Source organism: Arachis duranensis, chromosome 10 (genome assembly GCF_000817695.3).
Source record: "Arachis duranensis cultivar V14167 chromosome 10, aradu.V14167.gnm2.J7QH, whole genome shotgun sequence".
Taxonomy (NCBI): domain Eukaryota; kingdom Viridiplantae; phylum Streptophyta; class Magnoliopsida; order Fabales; family Fabaceae; genus Arachis; species Arachis duranensis.
Window position 1 is genome coordinate 30,872,061 of NC_029781.3, and position 16,420 is coordinate 30,888,480.

The window sequence follows — 16,420 nt, forward strand, 5'->3', positions numbered from 1 at the left end:
CCCCAACCATGGGGTTTAGAGACTCATGCCGTGGAAAGTACACAAAGAAAACGTGTAAAGTGTCATGAGGTACAGATACAATGTCAAATGATCCTATTAATAGTAAACTAGTATCCTAGGGTGTACAGAAATGAGTAAATGACGTAAAAATCCACTTCTGGGTCCACTTGGTGTGTGCTTGGGCTGAGCAATGAAGCATTTTCGTGTAGAGACCTTTTCTGGAGTTAAACGCTAGCTTTCATGCCAGTTTGGGCGTTTAACTCCAAGTTTTATGCCAGTTCCGGCGTTTAACGCTGGAATTTCTGAGGGTGACTTTGAGCGCCGGTTTGGGCCATCAAATCTTGGGCAAAGTATGAACTATCATATATTGCTGGAAAGCTCAGGAAGTCTACTTTCCAATGCCATTGAGAGCGCGCCAATTGGACTTCTGTAGCTCCAGAAAATCCGCTTCGAGTGCAGGGAGGTCAGAATCCAACAGCATCTGCAGTCCTTTTTGGTCTCTGGATCAGATTTTTGCTCAGGACCCTAAATTTCAGCCAGAAAATACCTGAAATCACAGAAAAACACACAAACTCATAGTAAAGTCCAGAAAAGTGAATTTTAGCTAAAAACTAATAAAAATATACTAAAGACTAACTAAATCATACTAAAAACATACTAAAAACAATGCCAAAAAGCATACAAATTATCCGCTCATCAAGGATCATGCAACAAACAAAGCAAAATAGCAGAAAACCGGAACATAACATAGAAAAAGAGGGGAGGAATAAAAAAATGAAAGGAACTCAACCACCTTAGTTATCCTAGCGGTCATTCTATTCTTCAGGTTATGCTCCTCAGTGAAGATGATTCGCCTCCCTTTTGGTGCCATAGGAATAAACATAAAACCCTTAAGCGAAGCGTCAACACCAAACTTAAAGGTTTGTTTGTCCTCAAGCAAAGAAGAATTGAAAATAGAAAGAGACAAATATAATAATGAAAGAAAAAGAAAAGGATAAAAGAACAAGAGAGAATTAGGATTGGGAGAGGGGGAAAGAAAATTAAAATTGGGTGGCAAACTAGTGTAGTTGTGCGGCGCAGGCGACGCGTACGCGTGCAGCACGCGTACGCGTGGGTCGCGGATTTTTCTTAATGACGCGTGAGGCGTCAGGCACGCATCCGCGTGCCCTGGGTCTTGTGCGATTCGCGCGAAGCCATCCGCACGCACGCACAACTCTCTGTTCGTGTGGCTTGGGAACCCAGATTTTCAATTGACGCGTACGCGTCATGCACGCGCACGCGTGGATGGCCGTTTGTGCAAATGACGCGCACGCATCAGGGACGCGTACGTGTGAACAAGTTTTGTGCAAGTTTTGTGCTTCTAGAACACTTCCAGCCCCAAGCCAGCACAACTCTCTATCCAACACACATATTTACGCCATTTTTCCAGGTCACGTGTATGCGTCTGTGACGTGTACGCATGGTGTGCCGAAATCACCAATGACGCGCACGCATGGGGTACGCATACGCGTGGGCTTGTTTGTGCGAAAGGCATCATTCCTGCGTCACTCCCGCGCAACTTTCTGTTCATTTTTATTTTTCATGCACACCCATCTGACGCGTACGCGTCAGCGACGCTTGCGCGTCGGGTGCTCTTCTATTTTTTTCTTTATTATCCGATTCCTATTCTAAAATAGCCACATGATCAGAAAATTAATAAGAACTCAATAAAAATCAAATAAGTAAGAAAACTACTACTACGAAAATAACTAAGAATGAAAAGGAATGATTATACCACGGTGGGTTGTCTTCCACCAAGAACTTTTAGTTAAAGTCCTTAAGTTGGACATGTGGTGAGCTCCTTGTCATGGTGGGTTGTGCTTGTACTGATCCAGGAATCTCCACCAATGTTTGTAATTCCAATGGCCACCGGGATTCCAAACTAGGCGAATAACACCTTCGAGCAAGTTGAAGCAAGTGACAAAACCCCAAGAGTGTTGATTGTGGGAATAAATTCCAGGGTCCCAAACCTTGTTTTTACACCCGTCTTCTTGTGGATTCCTATTGTTCCCACCGGGTGGCAAGCAATCTGAATTCTCACAGAGACATCCAAACAACCTTCTAAACCCATTCAATTGGGCTCTACACCAATCCTTGCACTTCAATTTGGAGCATGCAACCATATTGAACTTTGCTTGACAACTCTTACCACTAACCATCTTCCTTTTATTCTTAATGCCACAAAGAGCTCTAAGTTGACCATCTGTCTCTAGTGGCCCATATTCAAGGAGAAAGTAGAGGTTAAGGATAGGAATTTTACCCACTTGAACGTTGTATTTGATGGTGATGGCTTTGGAAGAGGTCTTGCAAGCTCCACTCCCTTGTGTTCTTCTTTGAATTCTTCTACCTCTTTGCAAGCTTCCTCAATTTCAACCTCTTCCTCTTGGTAGCTTTCTTCTAATTCAATCTCTTCTTCATTGCTTACCAAGGGCATGTGAGGTTGTGCATCTTCCTCTTCTTCCATATGTGAGGGTGGAAAGTTCTCTAATTCACTGGAGTATAAACTCCTTTGATTGGTTTCCTCACTTTCTTCCATAGGATCTTGCATTGTATCTCTTGGGAAGGAATTTGCTTGTTCTTCTTCCTGGCTCTTGATTAGTGACTGCACATGTTTCTCTACATTTTTGACACTCGTCTTTATATCATGTAGGAATTCTTTCATGAGAAGCTCAAGATCTGATAGTATTTGAGATGAATAAGAAGATGGTGGCTCTTGATATGCATAAGAAGGAGATGATAGTTCTTGATAAGTGTAAAAAGAGGATGGTTCTTGGTATGAATAGGGAGGTGGTGGTTCTTGGTATGAATATGGAGATGGTGGTTCTTGATATGAATATGGAGGTGGTGGCTCTTGATAGTTGGAACATGGAACATTGAAGTTTCTTTAGTTTTGACTTTGCCAACCAAAATTTGGATAGTTCCTCCATCCACCATAATATGAATCACTACTCGGGTGTGAGTAGTAACCCATGTGATCTCTCTCCATTATTTTTCCTTAGCACAAAACACCAAAAATGATTAAACGCACCATGTGGTAAACAGGAAAGTAAAGAAGAAAGAACAGAATTCTAAAAATTAAAATGAAACTAACTAGGAAATACCAAACTTAATTTCAGAAATTAAGAAAAATATTGGTGCTATTTATTTATTTAAATATATTTATATATTTTTCGAAAATATTAAAAATATATTTTAATTAAATTAAAAATAAAATGCCTAATCTAAGCAATCAAATAACTGATAGTTGTTAATCACAGTCAATCCCCGTCAACGGCGCCAAAAATTTGGTGCGGTGATTTAACAACCCCACAAACTAACCGGCAAGTGCACCGGGTCGTACCAAGTAATACCTCAGGTGAGTGAGGGTCGATCCCACGAGGATTGATGGATCAAGCAACAATGGTTAAATGATTTACTTAGTTAGGCAAGCAGAAAAGGGTTTTGAGATATTCAAAAGGTTTAAATTGAAAATATCAGAAGGCATGCATGCAAGTAAATTAGTTGAAAATAAAATATTGGAGAAACAGTTAAGGTTCAGAGTTATCTATTCTTCCGGATTAACTTTTCTTATTAACTATTTTAATCATGTAAGATTTAATTTATGGCAAACTATATGTGACTAGACCATAATTCCTTAGACCTTTCTAGTCTCCTCTAAAATTCATTAACTGCCAATTTCTTGGTCAATTAATTCCAATTAGAAGCTGCATGATCAAATTCCAGTTTATATGCCACAAAAACTCTAATTACCCAAAAATAAAAGGATTATATGTCACGCATCCTGTTAAATCCATATAATTAAAATTTAGGAGAATATATTTTCAAGCTGTTGTTCAAGTAAAGAGCTTTTCCAAGTTTTACAAGAACTCAAATAGAAAGATGGTCATACTTCCGTTCCATCCAAATTCATAAGATAAAGAGCAAAAATAATTCTCAAATTATAAATCCACACATGAATTAAAATAGAAAAAGCAATAAAATCAATCCATACAAATAGACAAAGCTCCTAACCTTAACAATGGAGGATTAGTTGCTCATGGTTCAGAGAAAAATAGGATTCTCCTAAAATGTACAGAGTTCCAATCTGATGGCCCTCAAAATTAACTAATGGAATCCCTTTTTATAACTAATCCTCATAAATTTAAAATATAATTATCTAAAATTAAAAATAATATCTTTTTCTAAAAATAAGATTTGAATTTAAATCAGAATAATCAGTAGGTCTTCAGTTGATAGGTGGGGACCACATATTTTGTCCATTCTGCAGCTTTTAATCTGTGTTTTCTAGGCAAAAAATGGGTCAAAACAGCCCAGAAATCGCCCCCAGCATTTTTCTGCGTTTTCTGCACGTGGCGCATGTCACGCATACGCGTCGATGGTCTTTTTCGCAAGTCATGCGGACGCGTCAGTCACGCGCACGCGTCGCTGAGCAAATCTTCAAATCACGCGTACGCGTCAATCACGCGCACGCGTCGCCATGGAAAGCTCCAAATCACGCGCACGCGTCAGTCACGCGTACACGTCGCTCCTCGCTGCCATCTCCTTTCGTTCTTATGCTGCAAAAACTCCATCAAATCCAGGCGAATGCTACCTAAAATAGATAAAATTGCAAAAGACTCAAAGTAGCATCCATATTGGCTAAAAGATAATTAATTCTATATTAAACTCAACAAATTAGATGTAAATTCACTAGGAAAAGATAGGAAAGATACTCACGCATCACGTATCTGACCCATTCCAAGGAGAATATCGTCGTCGTCGCCCTGACCCAACCCGAGGAGAACGTTATCGTTAGGAAGAATCTTTGCCGTCTTCGTTGCGTTAGAGGAGAATCATCTTCGTTGTCATAACAGAATCGTCTTCATTGCAGTGCTGTCTCCGCCACCGCCTCCAGTAAAATCGTTCTTCATCGCCATTGTTAGCCTCTTGTCATTCGTCGCTTTTCTTTCTGATAAGTCAACCTCATTGATTTCTTCACTCGTTGCCTGACCCAGCCTTTGTGAATATAAAAATTATTTTATGATTTCATATATTATCAAAATCATAGCTGAAGATTGAGCATAAAATTTTATTATAATATTTGTTAAACTAATTTTATTATTTATTGTACTGAGATTGTTGTTGTGTTGAGATTTGATTATGGAAAAGTTTAGAAGGCCAGCAACTTTTATGTTTTGTGGCCAACACTTAATTATCAAAAGAAGTGAGTAATCTCCTACTATTGGATGTAATCTCACACCATTAAAAACACTATCGATAACCAATTGATGGTTACAAAATACAAAATTGCTGGCCCTAGCACTCTTCTTTTATTATTATACTAAAATTTTGTAATAATTGATTGTTGTTTATTAAACTTTTTGTTTCTGAAATTTTATTATTGTACTCAGATTTTATATGATTACAACTTACTAAGATTTTTGTTACCTAGATCATTGTTGTTGTACTCAATTTTTCTATGTTTTTTTTTTATTTTTTTCAATTTCTTAAATTTTTTTTTTAAATATATGAATATATGCAAAAATCAAAATCCACGGGGAGGGATTATGGAGAGCGGGGGCGGGGGGCCGGGGGCCGGTGCATGTCCCCGTTGCCATCCCTAGACTTACGATCTTCCCATTTGGCAGGAAAACCAAAAATTAAAACAGATCAGAATCAGATAGGATAGGACACTGGACAGGTCATGTTTTTGGATAATTGCTTGGGAAATAACTAATAAGGACGAGCAACCGGCCTCGTAACTAGAACTTTTTGTTTTTATATATTCGCTTTAGTGAAAAAAAAAAGAAATTATAATTTATTCAACTTATATTATTTGTAATACTACTTGATAATAATTAATAAGCCATAATTTTCCACTAAAAAAATACTTAATTAAGTAAAAGATATGTAATTTTTCATTAACCCTCACCTGTCGAAATTACATTTGACATTCACATATACATAAATAAATAACATTTTTATTGACATTACTATTTACTTAATTTTTTTTACGTTGATATTTACTTAATTTAATTAGACAATACTATATTACATAAGTTAAAATTCTATGTTTTTTTATTTATATTGTTTCTTCCAAAATTAGTTTTATCTATGTGAAATACTGAAATTAGATCATTTTTTCATTGTAGTACAGAAAAACAAAGAAGAAAAAGAAAACTAAAACTGTTTACACTAACTCATTGGTCAGTCCCAAGTTCCAATGAGCCTCCTCAACCGAAATTACCAGAAAAAAAAAATTGCGTGAATAAAAAAGGAAAGAAACTGAACCACGCTTAAAAAAACAGAACGTGTCTCTGCTGTGGCACTGAGCAAGAATTGGAAACTTCATCAGATGAAGAAGAAGCACACCCAAAATAAATAAATAAATAAACAAAACAAAATCAGATACGAAGCCAATAATTCATCCTTCAATTAAAAATTGCAACTCCGAAAAAAGGCAATAATCATCAGCTACAACAAGACCAGATTAAAAAAAAAAGAAGATCTGGAATCCTGGAATCCAGAAAAAAAAAAGGAAAATTAAAAAAAAAAGCCGGAAAATTCTAGAACATGTGCATCTATCTATGTTTCCCTGTTCTTTAATTTACATAATAAAATCGCATCAAACAACAATGGTTGATGTAATAATAAATCAATAACCCTAATTATCTATGTATAAAATATACAAGTTATTAATGAATGGATGGAAATTGTATTTAAGGGAGGAAACCAGAGAAAGGGAGAGGGGTACTTGTACGGTGGAGAGAACCAAGAGGTTCCGTGTTCCTCTCTTGAACCGTAACCACCGTCTCCGCCACCGACATCACAAACTCTATCGCCATTCTCACCATAGCTATGCACAGTTCTATTCTATGAACCACCATCACTCTCTTCTTTTCTATTTTTTCCCTTCGATTTGGATAAATATGTTTATCAGTTTATATGTGTAAGTAGGAGTTTGGTTTTCAAGTGTTTGTTTTTTATATATAGTAGGAGCGGTGGGGTTTAGGTGTTATTATTTGTATTTAATTATTACCGTACCATCGTAAATGTGGGAGAAAGAATAAAGGACCAATGGCTACGTCTGTAATACTATAAATACATATGGTGGAGTAGTGGACTGTGTATTTGACTTAATATAAATTAAAAAATAAATATTTAAAATAAAATATTATTAATTTTTTAAAATATAATATATTCATATTATTAAGAATAATCATTTAGATATCAAAAATAATAAACATTTGATATTTTAGTGAATTAAATATTTCTAAATTCTTTGTTATACACAATGTATAAATACTCCGTTAACTCTCTATACTTCTTTAAAAATAACAGAAAAAGAAACGGAAAAAACTGAAAACAGAAAAGTTGCTGTTGGTGAATGGTGGTGGCTTCTACGTTAAGTATGGGAAAAATGATTGGTGCTTTTTGTCATTAATAAAGGAATTTATTTTTGAATGATTCTATGATAAAAAAAATTTGTGTAGAAAAAATGAAAAAATATCTACTTTATTTTAAAAAATTAATAAAAATGATAATTTTTTAGATATGTATCTAGTTATTTATCAAAGTGAATCTTTATTTTTTTATTATTTTTTTTACCATACCATATACCTTTATTTTTATACGTGAAAAATTATATTAATTAATTTTTTAAATGATATTTTTATTAAATAAAGGTGGAAAATATAAACAGGATTAAATACTTCAAAATATAAAAGTTAATAACTTTTTATATAATTCATTTTATTTAATTTATCCAAAAAAATTTAATCTGTATAAAATTAATTTTGGACACCTATTTTAAAATTAGAAATGATGATAATGTAATTTTATTTAATAATGGTATCCATAAACAGTAATTAAACTCTTCAACGAAAGGGATTATATCATCGGCTAAAAACTTTTAATATGAAGTTGGAATGTCATATTTTTAAATATATTGTCTTTTTTGCTTTTTAACAAAAATATAAGAATAATAAAAAAACAAAAATATAGGCATTAGTAGAGAAAAAAATAAAATTAAAAAGTTTGATTTTAATTTTAAAATTTTTTATTTTTGATGAAAAAAAAATTAAAGATTTAAATTTTAATTTAAAAATATTTTAAAACATTTTTTTCATAAAGCAAAAATCAAAAGTCTAGTTTTTTTTTTCAAATGGGTGGATAAAACTTTTGCACATTACTATATATACGTTTATTTTTTAAATGGATTAATAGCCAAATTCGTCTTTGAAAGATCACCAATTTTTTAAATTAGTCCTCAAATGATTTTTTTAGTCATATTAGTCCTTAAAAGATAAAATGTAAGTCAAATTGATCCTTTCGTTAGTTAGATGATGATGTGTTACGTTAAATATCATGTGTCACTAAATGATTGGTTGACATGTTAGGTCAGTGACACCTAGCACGCCACGTGTCTCTTAACATGTAAGAAAGATATTTATAATCAAAATAGTCACTGAAAGTCCAAACGTAAATTATTTTCATCCCTAAAATTTTAAAATATAATCAAATTAGTTCTTATATAATTTTTTTATTTTTTTCATAATATTAAATTTAAAATATTTTTTATAGTACTAAGTTTAATATTATTTTTAAATTTTAATAAATAAAATTCTTTTTACATAAAATAATAAAAATAATTAAATTATTATAAAATTATTTTGTCATTTTTATTTTAAAGTTTTACATTTTTAAATGGTAAGTTTTTTTATAGTGAAATTTTTTATTTAAATGAATTTATCAAATTATTGTTGATTATATATTTAAAAATTTAATATTTTAAAATTTACTAAATAATATAGTAATTATTTTAAAATTTAAATCTTTTAAATTTTTTAAAATTATAATTTATATTATTGTTTAATTTATACGATAGAACTCAATAATTTTTCATAATTTAGGATGAGATATTGGTTTTTAATCAGTAATGATTCCATACTAATAAAATAATTACATGAACAAAAAAAGAATACATCGTGCATATATATAATATGAGAAACAAATCAAAAACTAGGTTCAAAACTTCATAATTATCAGTGAAAAGAAATTTACCATTGCTCTACTAGTTAGAAGCAACAGAAAACTAAAGATTTTCATTTCACTACTATATCTCTCAGGATGACCCACAAAAAATACAAAATAGGATTTTCACTACAAAAAAACTTGGTAATTTCGGCGGTTTTTTTGGGTTATTACGGCAGTTTGAACCGCCATTATTACCTTGAATGGCGGTTAAGAAAAACCGCTTGAATTCTAAGCGCCATTTGGTTATTACGGCGGTTTTTAAAAAACCGCCACAATTCCCATGGTTAAAACGGCGGTTTTTTAACATGTTAAAACGGCGGTTCAAAACCGCCGTTATTTCCGGATAAAATGGCAGTTCAAACCGCCGTTATTTCTGGATAAAATGACATTTTTTTAGTTAGTTAAAATGGCAGTTCAAACTGCCGTTATTTCCAGATAAAACGGCATTTTTTAATTGGTTAATACGACGTTTAAAACCGACATTTTTACCGAATTAAAATGACATTTCATATTTTTTAAAACGGCATTCATGAACTACTTTTACTAAATAAAAATGACATCTTTTATCGTTTAAAAAGGCATTTTTAACTATTATTTTTACATTAAACAAATAATTTTTTGTTTAAAATTTCACAATAACAAAAAATCATAACCCATAAACAAAATATTACACAACTCATAAATAAAGTATCAAATATAATATATAATTTTTTAGTATTAGAAATCAAAAATAATAACTTCTATACAGCAAATCATATCCACTAATTATTACTTTGAGAAGTATTAGCATAGGCATGCCAGAAAAAAAAAAGCTCAAAGGATATGAGCTGTGAGCTAAAAAGTTGATTTTTGGCATCATAACATTTCTGATAGCATTGGCATGAGCTTGAAAAAGTAACCCACCAAAATTCCTAGTCTCCAAAGAACTTTCTTTAACTTTCCACTGCTTTTAAGCCTCTTCAAATTCTTTTCGTCCCAAATCAGTAGAGCATAAGTAATAATTAGTATGAGGAAAGGAAAATAAGACTTTACCTGCAAAACAAAAATGAATGATGGAACCAACCTTTCATTATTTTCTACTTACATCAAGTCATATATATATGACCCTCCTCAAGAGAAAAAGAAAGGAAAATAAAACAAGTTCAAAAGATCAAACAAAGACATTAGGTATAAATGAGAAGGTGGTGACGAAAAAGGATAAAAGTACAAAACTAATATTAAGAAACAAATCAATTTAAGAGAATAAAATATTAGGTATAAGGCCAAAAAATTGTTTTATACCTCGCTACACACCCACATGCTTTGGCCTTTAAACATGGATAAGCATAGCCTAGTTTTTCCATGTGCCAAAAATTAATTTAATTATGAAGAATGAGGAAGCAAGCATCAAACTCCTAATCCTTGATAAAGGAATCACAATTTTACCTGTCTCTCTGTTCCAAGAAATCCAGGCATTAGAAAATCAAAAAGGGACCACAAGTCCATGATGTTATTCTGCACACAAAAAAAAAGAGGTAGTGTGTTTATTTAATTAGTCATGATATGTTTACCTTTAATGAGAACAGAAAATCACCACACCAACCTGTATTGGAGTCCCACTCAATATCAAGTGGTGTTGGGCTTTTAACTGCTTTACAGCAAGTGTAACTTTGGACTTAGCATTCTTGATTATATGCCCTTCATCTAAAATGCAGTAATTCCACAGAAGCTGTCCCAAATAATCGATGTCTTTACGGACAACATCATATAAAATTCCATAAGCTTGAAACGTTTCAAAAAGCTCTAGAATAAGACCCAGAAACATACCATAACATAATAGTCACCTTACCTGCCCTTGTAATGTACTTGAGGCACACCATGACTGCCACCAAGAATTCTGTACAAGCAGAGGGAAAAGATTGAAAAGAAGCAAGGTACACAAACCGAGCCAAGAGAAAATACAGAGGTCAAAACTAGCACTCACTTGTACACTTGCCACTCGTATGGTGGTCCATAATTACATCCTTTACTACTTCTATGCTCAAATTTTAACGCAACCTGGGAACAAAAGTTTAACGTATGGTGGTCCAGTTCTCTCATTCAAATTTTCACCAGAAAGATGTCGACCAACATATACTTGACCAAATCCACCCTTTCAAACTTTCTAATTTATACAAAGGGGAACCAGTAACCACCTACTTGAATCTATGCCAGTGACAAAAAGATTAGTACACAGGTATCAATTAAACAAAAGTATGGTAGGTTCCCTCTAGAAGCACACCATTCCCTAGCTTTCTTCTCAGTCACTTGCAACAAGTTGAATGAGATTTCAACTTCAAAACTATGCATATTAATCTCAAAGGCCCAAACTCTTTTTAATACCTTTCTACTGTTCCCACCATCTACATCAACCTTGTTCCCAAGTAACACAAAGGGAAATGCTTCATGATCATTCAAATCTGCCTGAGGCCAAACACCAAAACATATAAGATATAATCTTCATGTATTGCTCATTTAGAAAGGTGCTAAATAGTACACACCTGCTTAATGAACTCATCATGCCAATTGTTTAGTGTGTCAAATGTGTTGTGTGCATTTACATCATACACCAAAACACAACAATCTGCTCCTCTATAAAATGCAGCACCTAAACTATTGAACCTTTCTTGTCCTGTTGTATCCCAAATCTGCCAAAAGAGTCTCATTTATTGTTTTGACCAAAATAAGAATGTGTTAGTTAAAAGTAAAGTTATCAGATAACTTAAAATTACTTACATGTAAAGTGACGAGTCATCTACTTGTAGCTCCTTTGTAAAGTAGATTACATAATTGGTTTAGGTAGAAAATCTGAAAATTTGATCCTCACGAAGATACTGCTTGAGCGATTTTGTTAAAGCAGCTGAAGATTCTGAGTCTCGACCAAAAGGCTTCTCAACAATGACTCTTGTCCAACCATTACCAGAAGATGCTGATGAACTGGCACATTTTACAGCATCTATGAATATGTTTGGAGGAATTGATAGATAGAACAGGCGATTAGAAGATTTCCCATTATACAAGCAAAAACCATATGGCTAAATTAAGATCAGAAAGAAAAGCTTAGAAGAGCATACATAGAATGAAAAGAAAAGGATAAGTTCATGCATCCTTCATATGTTGATCTTGAGTTCTTGACACAAATTAAAATGATGCGCCATAATTAAAATTACCTCATGTTCCTTAAGCTTCTTGTCCAGTGTTGCAAAGTTTTCCTGAGAGTCATACTGACCAGAATGGTAGAAGCATCTCTAAAGAAATTCATCCATCTTTTCACCGCAGTTCTCTCTGAAAATCAATAGAATAAGTTTTCATACATTAAACATGTTTCTTAAGCATGACAAATAAGGAAATCCCAATGGAAAATTTATTCTCCATTATGAACTAGTTGACAACTAAAGATGATCATAATCACACTGCAATGGAAAAAACATTAGTTGATAACATAAAGTAAACTTTTAAATAACCAAAATAACCTCTTAAGAAGATCATATTTATCACCTGGATAACCGGAGAATCAGGTTCCAGTTCTGTCATAAAAGCATTGATAAGGGCAGAATTTAGTTGAAGTATTTCATCGAGCAGGTTGTGTGCTAGTAAAATAAAAATGAATTTTAATGCAAACAAAATTTAAAGCTTTCAACAAAACAATCCACCACATAGTAAGATATAAAGCATGAGCTTTCATATTAAGAATCAATGAAAAATTGAAAATTACAAGCAACATTAGAAGTACCAAATTATATCAAATCAAATGAAATAAAAGAAAAAGAACATAATCATTATCAGAAGTGAACGGTTGAATAGCAAAATTGAACATTTATAATGTAAGAATGGAAACAAATCAATAATCATGGATTCACTTTTTCTTTTCTTTTTTTGGAAGAATTAAAGCAAATTTGATATGGATAGACAAGAATACTCACAGTTAGTGTTGCCATAAATAACCAAAGAATAACACTCACCAGGGCTTTCTCCCATAAATTTTCTGCCAACTTCATGAACAAATAGAACAAATTATCAAGAATTTAAAGAATGTACTTTACAATTTACATCTGAAAAGAATTCGATTGTTAACCACCAATTTAGAAGCACAATAGAAGCTGATATACAAAAGTACCAATTTAGATACATTAACCATCACACACACATAAAAACAAACACATGGTGCTCAAAACACAATAAGCTACAATTCCTGTCTCTCAAAACCCTAACAACCATACAATTAAGATGTCATTCTTAACCTTAATTATTAATCAAATTGAACTAATAACACAAGAACAAATAGTAATTAATTATATTGTTATACCGCAAAAATAAAATAAAAAATTAAAGAAGGGACAAGAGAAAGGATGAGAGAGATCTATAGTACTTACAGAAAAACAGAGGAAGCAGGGGAGAGTTGTGCTTGTTCTGTTTGTGATGGCTTGGATTTACAGATCTTCAATAGAGAGATGTCATCGAAGAAGACACTGAGGGAGGCGCTGAGGATTTTGGCAAAGAAGGCGCAGAGCTAGGATGGAAAGGAGAGGAAGTTAGAGGTGACATCACCGGAGGAGATTACCATGGGAAGAGATGTGGCCAAAGGAGGTCTGTCACCGGAGAAGATTCGGGATCTGAAAGGAGATCCGTTATCGTCGTACAATGGGGAAGCAAGGTGTGTGGCTTGGAACCTTTGATTCTGTTGAAGAGGAAGCGATGGTGGAGGGTGAAAGTGGCGGTAGCGATGGATTGAGCACGAGGACGAGGGAGAGATAGAAGGGAGATTGAGCGAGCCATCGTGTGTATATGTACAGTGTTTCAGTTAGGGATTGCACTTTTTCCTTTTATATATTGGGATAATGGCGGTTCAAAACCGCCATAATCACCAGAACTGCCATTAAATACACAGTCAATTACGACAACAACCAAAAACGCCATAAAATTTGGATATTACGGCGGTTCTTTAAAACCGCCGTAATATAAATGCCATTTTAAAACTCTTTTTTTGTAGTGTTTAAACATATTAAGTTTTATCATATAAATTGATTTTTAAATTATTGAATTCTATCATATAAATTAAACATTAATATAAATTAAAATTTTAAAAAATTTAAAAGATTTAAATTTTAAAATAATAACTATATTATTTAGTGAAATTTAAAATATTAATTTTTAATTTTATTGACAAAATTTTTAAGAAGAAAAGATACCACTAATTTTTTGTTTGTCAATTACATTTCTATTAAAATTAGTAGTATAAAAAATATTTCAAAAAATATTTTAAATTTAATATTATGAAAAAAATTATATAAAGACTAATTTGATTAATTTTTAAAATTTTAGAGATGAAAATGACTTATGTTTAGATTTTCAAGAACTATTTTGATTATAAATATCTTTTTTACATGTCAAATGCTTGACATGTGGTGTGCTAGGTGTCACTGATCTGATATATCAACCAATTATCTGGTGACATGTGACATGTGACACTTAACGTGACACGTCATCATCTAACTAACGAAAAGACCAATTTGACTTATATTTTATCTTTTAAAGACTAATATGGCTAAAAAATTATTTGAGGATTAATTTAAAGAATCAATGATCTTTCGAGAACAAATTTAGTTATTAATCTTTTTTAAATATTAATAAAATTTAATATAATATTTAGTTATTGAATTTTTTACGATATTTTTTTAAAATGTTGGGTAGAATAATTCGACCCCTCCCTCCCCAAGCGTATTCACAATACGCGTTCTGTTTTCAAAATTTTAAAAAATATAAAAAAAATTTAATTAAACGTTACACTAAAATTTCTCGCAAATATCTAAAAGAAATCAGAATCATCAATTTTCATAGTTGTGCAATACATGACTCTGCTATAATGATTTTGCATTACACACATTAATGCATCAGTTTAAAAATAATTTCCTTCTACCATCATCTACAGAATATAAAATCTTATTGTTTGCTAATTTTTTTATTGGGCAAAAAACTCAAATAAGCTAAGGGGAGCAAAATTTTACACAAATCTGTCAAACTAAAATCTGCTTCATGAATCCACCAATGCACATTTATATGTAGTTCGAACGTCTGATTTAAACTCCATTTCTATATAATTCGAACCAGCTTGATTCGAATTATGTACAAACACATGCACACACTAATTCGAACCAGCTTGGTTCGAATTATACACTTATTAAAAAAATTAATAATTTAAAAATTAAAAAATATATATTTTATTTTATACATTAAAAAAAGCTAACAAAATATTTAATTATAAGATTTTTGTAAAATATTAATGAGCTATCAATTCGAATTTCATACAATACTCTTTTGTTTATTTTTAATAGCTCATGAATATTTTTTAATAAATTTTTTAAATAAATTTATTTAAATTATACTACAAAAAATATTTGATCCTATGCAAAACAATTTTAAAAAAATGACTTACAAAAAGTTAGGAGTACTATAAAAATTTGTAATATCCTGATGACTTAAGACATTAAAAAGATACTCTACATAGTCAATAATAATTTAGAAATTAAAAAAAAAATATTTTTATCATATATTTACCTAAATCATTAGAATATTATAAATTTTTATAGTACTCATAACATCTTTTAAGCCATTTTTTAAAAAATTATTTTGTATAGAATAAAATATTTTTTTAATTGTTTTATATGGAATAAAATATTTTCTTTCATTTCTAAATTATTATTGACTATGTAGAGTATTTTATTTAAAATTTGAGTACATACATGCATTTACCTAAGTTATTAGAACGTTATAAATTTTTATAGTACTCCTAACATTTTTTAAGCAATTTTTTTTAAATTATTTTGCATAGGATCAAATATTTTTTGTAGTATAATTCAAATAAATTTATTAAAAAATATTCATGAGCTATTAAGAATGGGTAGAAGAGTATTGTATAAAATTTGAATTGCTCACCATATAATTCGAATAAGAGTGATTGAACTTCCATGCGTATCTCACTAAATTTATTAAAAAAATTTATTAAAAAATATTCATGAGCTATTAAAAATGGACAAAAGAGTATTGTATGGAATTCAAATTGATAGCTCATTAATATTTTAAAGAAGTCTCGTAATTAAATATTTTGTTAGCTTTTTTTTTAATGTATAAAATAAAATATATATTTTTTAAGGGGTAAGTATGGTTTTGGTCCTTAACGTTTTGGTCCAGAATCGAAATTGTCCCTCTTGTAATTTTCGAATTAAAATCGTCATTAACGTTTTTTTTTTTATTAAAATCGTCCTTTTTAATAAAATTTTTAATTTAATTCCTAAACTATCCCTATTTCAATAAAAAAAATAAAATTAAAAAATATAAAAAAAACAAGTTT

At 31.5% G+C, this 16,420-nt stretch overlaps 1 protein-coding gene across 1 annotated transcript; it reads right to left on the reverse strand.

Moving 5' to 3' along the window:
- Nucleotides 1–9,909: 9,909 nt before the first annotated feature.
- On the reverse strand, nt 9,910–11,158 carry LOC107469552 (TATA-binding protein-associated factor BTAF1-like). The gene is made up of 5 exons (XM_016088926.3): nt 11,018–11,158; nt 10,883–10,930; nt 10,637–10,782; nt 10,480–10,548; nt 9,910–10,086 (listed from the first exon to the last, which is right to left on the reverse strand). The coding sequence occupies exons 1-5, from the start codon at nt 11,046–11,048 to the stop codon at nt 9,910–9,912; spliced, it is 471 nt and encodes a 156-aa protein (XP_015944412.1). The 5' UTR covers nt 11,049–11,158.
- Between the last annotated feature and the right edge of the window lie 5,262 nt (nt 11,159–16,420).